Here is an 11,473-nt window from a genome sequence, read left to right as displayed (position 1 = left end):
CTGGTCTCTTTACTAATAAAAAAACTTTAGTAAAAAGTAGTTTTATAGTCTGAATTTAAAGGTTAAAGTTGTGGTAACCATAAAGGGTACGTTCTTTAGGCGTGTGGGTTTACCCTGGAGGGGTGTCAGAACAACTGGACTGTACAGGTCAGAAGCGTAACTGTGAGTTAACAGACAAGTACCAAGCATTCACCCAATAAGAACTGTGCATGTGTAGCAAAAGTAAGTCTCGGTCCCTATAAAGCACTACATCCACATAAACAGTTCTCACCCGTAACTTCCGGCAGCTCACCTTTGTCCCTAACATAAGGTTCAGAGTAATTAACCTGACGGCTGTGGTTTCCTACAACTCAACCGGCCTTACAACTGCATATCGTCCCAACTCATGTCAGAACGGCGTCTAGGATTTACTCTCAGTCCATTACATTCTGCCTGGATAGCTCATTTGTCCCCACTGAGTCCTCTCAAGACTAAGCACCTTAAGAAGTACTGACAAGGAAGTCATTGCCCTGGCAATGGAGGTCTAGCAGAGCCATCCTTGTGGGTGTCTATAGTGCTCTGGCCACTTTCCTATTGCTGGGACAAAATGTGTGACTAAAAGCAAGTAAGGAAGAAAGGGTTTCTTTGACCTAGAGTCTGTGTGTGTGTGTGTGTGTGTGTGTGTGTGTGTGTGTGTGTGTGTGTGTGTGTGTGTGTGTTGTGTGTGTGTGTGTGTATGTGTGTGTGTGTGTGTGTGTGTGTGTGTGTGTATGTGTGTGTGTGTGTGTGTGTGTGTGTGTGTGTGTGTGTGTGTGTGTGTGTGTGTATGTGTGTGTGTGTGTGTGTGTGTGTGTGTGTGTGTGTATGTGTGTGTGTGTGTGTGTGTGTGTGTGTGTGTGTGTGTGTGTGTGTGTGTGTGTGTGTGTGTGTGTGTGTGTGTGTGTGTGTGTGTGTGTGTGTGTGTGTGTGTGTGTGTGTGTGTGTGTGTATATGTGTGTGTGTGTGTGTGTGTGTGTGTGTGTGCATGTGTGTGTGTGTGTGTTGGTGTGCTGTATTGCACCAGGATAGGAAGGCATGGCAGATTGCATCCACAGTCAGGAAGCAGAAAAGAGAATGTTCCACAGGCTATGAAACCCCAAGGCTCACACTCAATGATCCGTTTCCTCCTGTGAGGCTTTATATCTCCCTAGGTTCCCCAGTCTTCCTATGTAACACAGATAGCTTAAGGTCAAATATTCAAAACCATGACCCATAGGGGACATTTCACATTCAAACCACAGCTCACGCTCATTCGTTGAAGATATCATTTCTAGACGATTATAGGAGTTAATTCCCCATGTATTTTTTTTTACCCATATGTACATGGTTTATTTTTCTTACTTCTGTATTTCTAAAGACTGAAAGACTGGTTCAAGAGAAAGCCAATTTCTTTGACAGGTCATCCATTCGTCAATGGTCTGAGAGAAGAGGGTCAAGTTTTGATTCCATTCATTCACAAGATGCTACAAAACAGGGGAAATCCACAATAACAATTAAAACACAAGCAATTACTCCATGACAATCACATAATAGAAACTGAGGTGAGGCAATCAGTAACCATTGACACAAAACTCCTGGTAAGGAATCAATGGAATGAGGACAAAGCTGGCTTTGCAAAGTTTTCAGATGTCCCGTTTATCCAGTTTTCCCCTAGGTCACACGACAGACAAGTCTTTAGGCAAGACTTGCACACATACCTAAAATTAACGTATGTAACATGCACAGATTATAAAATTAACATGAACGATCCATTGAACAATTTCTGTCATGGGACGATGAGCGGGTGTTTGGTGATGTGCTATTCCAATATCTACATTGAGTCTGTCTGTACGTGTGTACGGATGAAGATAATCTCTCTCTGAGCCTGCCTACCTCTGCTTCAGAAGACTGGGATTGAAGGAGTGTACAACCATCCTGCCTAGTAGGCTTTATTTGGAAAATTCCATAGTCTAGATCTTTTTTCTAACTATTACATTTTTAAAAATAGTCAGAAAGTGGCTAAAAGCGACAATAAACACATTGCTTATCTACAAACCTGTGGGTTAGCCCCTCCCCACTGATCCCTCAGAAAGACTCACTTTTAACTCACTCATCTTTGCCTTTTGGAATTCCCCGGCCTCCTTTATTATTCTGTACTTGCTTCCATATTGCATGAACGTATAACTGATAAAATATAAATGCCATCGATTGACTGATTGGTTGGCTGTTTTTAAAGACCGGGTCTTACTGTTCAGCCCTTGGTAGGCGGGGCTGGCTTCGAACTCACAGAGATCCAACTGCTTCTATTTCCCCAAGTGCCAGAATTAAAGGCCTAATTTACAACTTCCAATTAACTTTATTTTAATAAAGGCATTTTAGTGCACCATGCATTCTCACAAGGCTCTATCTAACTGCAACCAGGTCAAATGAGTAACTGCGTTCTTGCTGCTAATTTCTAAATTAAAAAAAAAAATTAAACTATATTTCTGTATCTCATTTTCTTCCGTTGACTATGGTTTGTATTTTGTGTTGTTTGACAATATAACTAACCCATTCCCTTCTTGTAGTACATTGTTTTCTCTTTGAGGCCAACATAAATGACACTTTTCCTTAAATGCTTACCTATGTACAAATAATATGAATTCCATTTGTTGAACACATACCTTTTCAATGACTCTCTCTAATCTATTCCTAGAGTGGTACATATCTGTATTCCAACTATATTAATTTTGTCATTGAATAGTGTATCAGTGCACACCTGACTAAGTTCATTAAGTTTAAAAATTAATTTTATGTAAGTTATTAGGTACAGGGCTCCTGGTTATGGGTTACAAGAAACTGGCAATAGGCATATCTTGTGGGAGCATTTTTTAATCTCATCTAAATTTATCTTGCTCATCCAAATTAAAGTTTGATATTTCCTCATAAATAATAAGTACGTCTATAAAATGATTTTTAGTGCTCACACTATTAAATATTCTATCTTCTCTGTAAACATATGAAAGAGTCATATAATTGAGGGTCAGATCTGAGTTTGCAGAAAGCCAAGCTGAACTGCCAGGCTGAAGGAAAGGAAAGCATTCCCGGCGCACTGCCCACAGCGGTTACCTTAATTGGCCTGAGATACGAAGATCCTTTGATGGTTGAAAGGATGGCCTGGGAGTCCTCCAGCTGAGCTATCAGGTCGTCAGTGGATGAGATGATGAGAATGGAGCGGCCGTCGGTGATGTGCGGGACCAGGTGCAAGGGAGACGTGTTCCAGAGCTCGATGACCTTGAACAGCATCCTCTCCAGAGAGGCTTCGTTAGTTGCTGATATTGATATTTCAATGATTTTCTTTTCATACGGAAACATCTGAAATGAAGAAATGACTTCCTATCCAAAGGAGCGGCTAAACCCCTGGGCATCTAAAAGTGGAACACTTAAACACGTTCGCTGAAAGGCGCGAGGAACTGGAGATTTGGTGCTGGCGAGGTTAACGCCAGGGTCCGGGTGGTGACAGAGTTCTGTTGAGCCACTCTAGCCGCTTCATGTGCTTTGTGCTCAACCAGAGTGTTCTCTTCCTCTTGTCCTAGGCAGGGTGAAGAGTTCGTGTGTGCCTCATGTATGTGCAGAAAGTGCCGTTTCCTTTGATTTCTGTTCCTCTGCACTAATCCCCGGTCTTTGCTACTTTGAAGAGAGCCTTTTCTTTCTACAATGTATCTTACAGCATTAGAGTATTGACCCAAGAGAGCAACCTGAAGGGCTCCGAGTCCCACAGCTTCTTTTGCCTGCCCTAGGATTAAGGGTGGTTCGTTTTTGCTGTGTTTTTCAATGCATTAGTGACATAGACAGGCCTTCCATGCATAGTGACTTCAAGTTCCCTGAAGCTCTTGACAGAACATCTTTAGAGTCACTCACTGGACTCGCAGGGACTCAGACGACTTCTCAGTCTCTGCCTTTGAATGAACTGTCTGGGATTACGGTTTTTATGTCTTAGAGAAAGCTGACTCTACCCCTACTCCTATACATAATCTCTACAGGGCTGAGAATGAGGTTTAATCTCTGTGTTTTGCTAATGTGTCCTGGTGGGGACCATAAACCAGAAAATGTCTAACGTTCACCATCTAAGTTACCAAAGATGGCACTAAGGGCTGGGGCTGACTTGTGTGTATGGATTGGTTCAGCAACAGCACCGAGAACGAGGCTTGCTTTCAACATCTATTATTCAGATAGCATAGATGAAAAAGCCACAGAGCTATCTAAAAGCTTTATGCTAAAAACAGACTTTCTTGCCCAATATACTCAAGATGGTTGAAAATAAAATCCAGACATAGACATGTGTAAGACAAGACTTGAGCTGCGTGAATCTTGCCCTTCAAGTGTTTATGATTGAAGCTTAATGGACAAAGAGGTAGGTCTTCAGGGCTACTGTGGCGGTTTGGGGAAGGATGTAAATGCCTTTAATGACTTATCTCTCGCTATCGTAGAGCACAAAGTCTCAAGTGCGAATGACCAGCGATGGCAGGAGGGTCCTTTTTCTCTAAGTTACTCTATGGTATGCTTTGCACAGGATAGGTTCCCAAGAGCCTGAACTCCTTCGACAGAACCTTACCGTATAAATGTTCAACATTAGTAATAACCTTATAGACAGAAGGATGGCAGTCATTAGGGCTAAGACATTCCACAAAATCTTTCGGCATGACTCTCCTGGTCAAGCCTAAGAAATGTAGGTTTTTGTAAACTTATATAGGCTGACCATTCCTCCCTTACTAGAACCTCTCAGAAGTTCACTGGGGTTTACCACAAGGTTGTCTTCTCCCTGGCTCTGCCACTGTAACTCGGGGAGAAATGGGATGCTCTGGCCCTGGGATATTGTCCCCTGCATCATCTGTAAACTCTACTCACTTCTCTTCATATTCACTTGGACCCTCTAAATTCTGTACCAGACTTTCTTTTTAAACCACCCATCATATTACTAAGTCAAGGATGGCTCTGAGGAAATATATTGGGGTACCACAGGACACGGTTTCATGCAGGCCACCAGCTGACTGCCTGCAATGCTTTAACCTGACTCATGCTTGAACAGTTAAAATTATCCAAGACACCGCAATTCAAACACTGGAGGTGTCCTAGGTTCTCAGCATGCTAGTTCGTGTGAGCTCAGCTCTTATCACCGACCCTTGTCTTGCTGAAGTGCTCTGTGGTATAGAGATCGCTTAGGAGGTGCTGGAGTAAGCCAGAAAATGATGAGAGATTTAAATGGTATGCAGACTGGGTGACCGGGAGAATGCAAACGTCATTTCACATAAGGAGCTGGAAGAATGGAGCTACCAATTACTGAGCCAAGGGAGGGCAGGCAGAAGAAGAGAAGAATTTTAGACATGGATAATAAAAGGCAGGCTAATCTTCTGAACCAAGCTCGAGCACATGGATGGAAACATGAACAGGAATATGGCCGTGCATGCATCCGGAGTTCAGGAGAGGGACTGAGGAGAGGTCTAGAGACTTTAAACAGTCTGGCTTTAAAAACTCGCTCTTCTAAGATTCCAAGTTTTCCCCATGTTCCTCCTTACACAGAATTATGGTTACAATACACTGGCTTTGATTACATTAGCTATTACCAAAAATTTAACATAGATGGAAGTTCTTCTAGGCTAGCAAAGAAAATAGAAACTTTTTAAACTATGAAAACTGACATTTTTTTAGTGTAGTATAGCTTCCCATTTGCTCTGTAATCTTTTTGAGACAGGACTTCATATGGACTAGGCTGTCCTCAAGTAGGCTATGTAGTCAAGGACTACAAACTCAAACTTCTGATCCTCCTGCCTCTACCTCCAGAGTGAGATTACAGTCAGGAACCATATGCCAGGTTGGCTTACGCAGTTCTAGAACTCAGGGATCCAGAATGCTAGACCAGCTCTAGATAATAGAGTTTTGTGGGGAATCAAATGGTGACTAATTTGGTGTTTCAGGCAAAATATCGTTATTGGTGAGGATATCCTAATATGTTCAGAATACATTTTCACTGTGTGTAAAATGAACTACAGGAGTCAGATATTTCAATTCCTATAAAATATAATTTCTATAAGAAGAACTAGCATGCTAAAGAATGATGTGTGTCACGTAAGAAGGTATCCTTGTTCTCCAACCACTTCAGGGATGAAGGTAAAAGTGAGAGCTTGCCCCCTCTCCCACTCCCGGTGACACCCAGTCTCCCCACTGGCCCAGGCACGCTGCCAACCTCCCTGCTTTCTAGTTCATGCTCTTTGTAGTTTCCTTGCCTATGATGAAAACTAAACGCCCATGATTCAGGGTGTTCTTGTCAACTATTTATATTTACCTTGAGAGCCAGAAGTTTCTCTACTGAGAGGTTTTTATCAAGAGAGATTGACTTTCCAGTGATCTCTTGCAGAGCCTCCCAGTGCCGTGCCTTGAGATAGGGGTTTCCCAGTGCTGTGATGATCGGCAGCTCTTGTTTGAAGTCTAACACTGACTGCTTCAGCAGCGCTACCATATCATTCTTAGGTAAGCCTGTAAACACCAGGATGTGTAGACTTATAATATATTCGTGGTTTGTGTGTTTTGTTTTTTTTTTTTAACCAAACAATCCGGGAGAGCGAGAAGGTTTTGCCTTGGGGGGGGTGGGAATCTTGGAGAAGCACACATTACCTTTTTCCAGTACAATGATTATGTGCAGCCACTTGGAGACATTGTTCTTCACTAAATCAATGTCAATGCCTTGGAGAGTGCAGTTCCTCCACTCCCAGAAATATGTCCCCCATTCCTCTTGCGCTTCCCATAATAATTTTCTCAGCATCAGGTCGCACTCGATGTCGGAGATTTCCGTCATCACTAGCTGGGTGAACTCGTCCACATTGAGAGTGTTCATGTGGAAATGGGCGTAATCATAATAGTCTTGGTAGGTTGAGTACGTTTTCACCTTTAGAGTCAAGCTTTCAGTTTCCGCTGAGAGAGACTGTATGATGTCCTTGGCTTGTTGTACTGGAGTACTGGTGGACAGCAGGACGGGACTTCTTATCTAAAACCAGCAGAACACAAACATGTCTTTCTGGCCACATCTTTAGTGAAGACCCACCTTTTCACACGGCAAAGCGAATGAAATTAGAATATTACCATTTGACTCAAACACCTAGAACTATTTTAGGGAAAGTGTGTGTGTGCACAGCTGCCCTTTATGGCGTTGTTGACGGCCTCTGCTGCCTTGTTCATCACACTCAGACGAAGAAAACACTATATTCCCGGGAGAATTACTCAAAAGGACATACGTGATCTTACGTCCCATTCGACTTCACAAACCATAAAAATTCTATGTGTGAATCTCATGGTATCTGGGCTACTTTTCTGGTGCTGTGGCCCGGGCAGCTTACAGAAGGAAGAGTTTATTTTGTTCTATGGTTCCAGGGTGATAAGAACCCGCTACAGCAGGGAGTGACAGCTGAGGAAGTGTCAGGCTGGGCCATCAGAGTTCGAGAAGGCAGGCCACTCCCTCCCTCAAGCTCAAGCAGGAGGCAGAGAGGGCAAAACAATGTCTGCAAGGCATTTTACTCCAACAGTCCACCCCCAGTAATGCACCTCCTCCAGTAAGGCCACACCTTAGTAACCGAACAGTGCCACCAACTGGGGATCAAGTGTTCTAACGGAGGACATTTTTCATTCAAAGCACCGCACCGGGTAAGTTTGTTTGGATTACATTATTTAGCTATGAGTCCATAGAAAATGAACATATAAACACACGGTATTACACGGGACTAAGATAACAATTTAAAAACACAAAATGTAAGACTATAAAAATAGTGGAAAATTTAAAAAGCACTTACTTTATCTTTTAAATTACTGACGTCCACTCGCAGGCTGACAATATATGCCTCCAAACTGTTCCTGAATTTGGTCAGGTTGGCTTCTTTACTGGTGGCTACCAGCTTCACGGACGTTTTCAGATAGTTAAACTTCATGAAGAGGATTTTGTATATGGCAATCTGCTCCTCTGGAATGTCGATGTGGTAATGCCTCACAACGGAATACAGCTCAGTAATCGTGCAGAAGTCCTTTTCTATTTGAGTTATGCTCGAGGAAATTTCATCCAAGAAATTGAAGTGTTCCACAAACTGCTCTACCTCTGTGGGCTCCTCGTCCAGCTGGCGCAGCGAGGATTCTAAAATCTGCAGGGATCAACACACTGATGATTTTGTGCAACAATCTCACCATTTTAGGGAACCACTGTCTTTATTTTGGAATTCTGATTTCTGCAAGTGTAATTTCATCCACTCGTGTGTGGAATGCCATAACTAATTCTAAGTATTTGTTAAATGCTAGAGGACTGGCGTGATCCAGTCCCTCTCCCATGAGCAGGAAGTGCTTGAGTAGATTTCATATGTAACATACATGTTATAAGGCATGCCACAATACTTATGAAACACGTGTGATGGGGCACAAGAGTAAGGCTGGACTGGTCATCCTGACATTTATATACTGGATTCTCCAGGCCATGGTTCCATTTTATAACCCTACTTTTTAGACGGGGAACCCAGTCTCAAGTTAGTCCACGATCAGGTATGTGTAAGCTAGAGAATTACGATTCAACGAGCATCAGAGAAACCTCTTCTTGCAATAGATGGCAGTTAACACCGAGATCCACAAGTGGTCACGGTGAAAAGAATAAGGCACCATGGTATGCTGACCCCTACGTGGGACACCCATCACAATCATTTCCTTTAAAGCTTGGATTTTTAGAGAAGAGGGGGCAGGGTTGGTGGGTAACTTCAGAGGAAGAGTATTTTCTGGATGCAACAGGGCCGGTACACTTAAAATCACTCAGGGGTTGTCACGGAATACATGGACCTGTGCAAGGCCACGCCTGAGGACATACCAGAATGGAGGGGGGGGGGTGGGCAAGCAGGAGGTCCCGCACCCTAGCTAGGGAGCTACTAGCATTCGACAACTTCTGGGAGAGAGAGAGTCAGGTTTTTTTAATGGTTTGACCCCTGGTAACTCAACTACACTTCAGAGTAGGCCCTACCCCCAGGAGTAGTTGGGCAAAGCAGACTGGACGTGATGGATTTGAGAGAGTGGGGTGGGAGGGAAGAGGGCATAAATTTGTGGAGTAGGGATGTAGGGTGTATCTGGGAGGAATTGGGGAAGGAGGTGAAAAGGATCAACCACATCATATGAAATTCTAAAGGAAATAATAAAAACATTATTTGTGATGACTGAATGTATATATAACTTAAGAGATGGTATGAGGAAACTCTTAGAAAGAGAACTCTATTGATACATTGTATTGCCTGCTTCCTAGACCATAATGGGCATGCTGCCTTCTTCTGCCCCGATGCCTAAAAGCTGTGATATCAGAGATGCTTAGGGGAAGGCACACAGTGAGCTCAAAGCAGCTGGCATTACCAGTGACTGCTGTCTGTGCCCAGGACTACCTGATGCCCGACCCTACCTGTCCTTGGGGGTTAGAGGTGAGGTGGCACAGAGTCAAGGACACAGACTCTGGGAGCAGGTGAGAAACTTAGCAACAAGCTCATCTGAACAGAGCTGCAAGCTCCTTTAATACCCTCCACCTGCACCCCATTGGTCCCAAGAAAGCGTCCTTCTAAACAGTAATTCTCCATTGGCTGGCATTGTCTGCACCAGCAATCCTTAGTCTCTCAGGCAGTCCTCAATTAGGTCCTCCTGCAGGAGATGCTTTTTCAGCTGTGCGGTCCCTGGCCTTTGCATAGAGGTGGCCCCGCTGTTCCTGCTATAGGTGACTATGTGGACGCTACTACTGCCCACCAGAGAAATTAGTTCTAACCTGTGTAGGCTACAGTTCTGCTGCTGTTGCTGCTGCTGTTGTTGTTGTTGTTGTGGTGGTGGTGGTGGTGGTGGTGGTGGTGGTGGTGGTGGTGGTGGTGGTGGTGGTGGTGGTGGTCATATGTAACTGAATCTAACTACATTAACACTTGCAATAACCAGCCTGTCAACTCAGTGCTTCCACACCAATGGCACGTCTCCTATAGTGATTAACATCTTTCTTGAAAATTAGTTCTGGCCCACCCAAGCTCTGTTCGCTACTTCTGATAAGGTTTTACGCTACATTAGACTCTGTGTGTACAAGAGTGATGCTAACCTCTCATGGTTGTACTGCAGAGGCACCATGGCTACCTTGAAATTTTGGTTTAAAAAGTATTGGTAGTCTGGCTGAATAAAAAAAAAAAAAAAGATAGCTGTTATCACAAATTCCAGTCTTGAAGCCCGTCTAGGGCACTGTGGGAGGACGCTGGTACAGGCCAGGGCTAGGACACTAGGATCCTTATTTGTCCTAGAAAGCAGACACTCCATAGTATGGTGAGTCTTATGTTCTAGCTGGGGGTTGGGGAACAATGATGTCAGGCAGTGAAGCACGTCATAAATATGGGCTGTGACACGGGGCACAGTCTTCCATGTGGTCACAGAAAAGTTCTAAAGAAAGTGATATTTAATAAAACACCTTGAGTGCTGAGGAGGGGGCGGAGTTGGGAAAACGTACTTGTCATACAAGTCTGAGGACCAAAGTGTGGTTCTCCATAAATGACACAAAACCCAGGCAAGGGAGCATGCATGTCTGTAAGCCCAGGGGTCTAGGGCCAGATCAAGGACCTCCTCTAGCCTGGTTTATGTGACACAAACGAGAGACTATGCCAAACAACTCCTGAAGTTGTCTTTTGCCCTCCACACATGTGGCACAGGACACATACATGTCATGGCACATGTATGTGTCACATTCACATACAGGATTGCATATATATACAGATAAAGAGTAAGAACAAAAGCAAAGTCATCATAGGACTTTGGGATTTTCTGAGGATAGTGCTTGTGTGTAGTTTTGATTGTGCTCCTTCAGGTTATGAGCTAATGTAAAATTTTCTCATTAAAAACTGGAGCTGCTTGTACTGAGACTGCTAACTATGCTCCCCCCCGCCACCACGGATCTGACTGTAGCTTCTGGGACCCTGCCCACAGTTGGTTTTGATTGGTAAATAAAGAAGGCAGAAGTCAATAGCTGGGGAGGACAGATGGAGGGGGGATTTGGGGATTTCCTGGGCTTGCGATGGGAAGAGAGGAAGGGGAGATCTGGCTTGGTTTAGGAGAGTGTGGAGGGAGGAGAGACAGAGTCTACTATGGGGTAGAGAAGCAAGGAGTGCACCTAGGGCTCTGGGCCAAGAAAACGTGGCTCAGACAGCTGACCAACTGGAGTGAGAGCAGCCAAGATGGAATTAATAAGTAGTAGCTAGGAATTATCGGCAGAGGTAGATTCTAACAGCATGGAGGGTAGGTTATGCTGTTGCTTAAGGCATGTTAAAATATAAAGGCCGTGTGTGTGTGTGTGTGTGTGTGTGTGTGTGTGGGTGTGTGTGTGGTGTGTATATGTATGTGTGGTGTATGTGTGTGTGGTGTGTATATGTGTGTATGTGTGGTATATGTGTGTGTGTGTGTGTGGTGTATGTGTGGT

General features: G+C 43.9%; 1 protein-coding gene across 1 annotated transcript in view; it reads right to left on the bottom strand.

Annotated features, from left to right (window-relative positions):
• Nucleotides 1-11,473, bottom strand: part of Dnah14 (dynein axonemal heavy chain 14) — a 221,151-nt gene that overhangs the window by 171,808 nt on the left and 37,870 nt on the right. Inside the window, exons 18-22 of the mRNA XM_032914677.1 lie at nucleotides 7,818-8,159; nucleotides 6,649-7,018; nucleotides 6,320-6,510; nucleotides 3,106-3,351; nucleotides 1,360-1,481 (exon numbers count right to left, since the gene is read on the bottom strand). Coding sequence (XP_032770568.1) covers nucleotides 1,360-1,481; nucleotides 3,106-3,351; nucleotides 6,320-6,510; nucleotides 6,649-7,018; nucleotides 7,818-8,159 — 1,271 coding nt within the window. The remainder of the gene's footprint in view (nucleotides 1-1,359; nucleotides 1,482-3,105; nucleotides 3,352-6,319; nucleotides 6,511-6,648; nucleotides 7,019-7,817; nucleotides 8,160-11,473) is intronic.

Source organism: Rattus rattus, chromosome 10 (genome assembly GCF_011064425.1).
Source record: "Rattus rattus isolate New Zealand chromosome 10, Rrattus_CSIRO_v1, whole genome shotgun sequence".
Taxonomy (NCBI): domain Eukaryota; kingdom Metazoa; phylum Chordata; class Mammalia; order Rodentia; family Muridae; genus Rattus; species Rattus rattus.
This window is presented reverse-complemented; position numbering and strand designations above follow the sequence as displayed.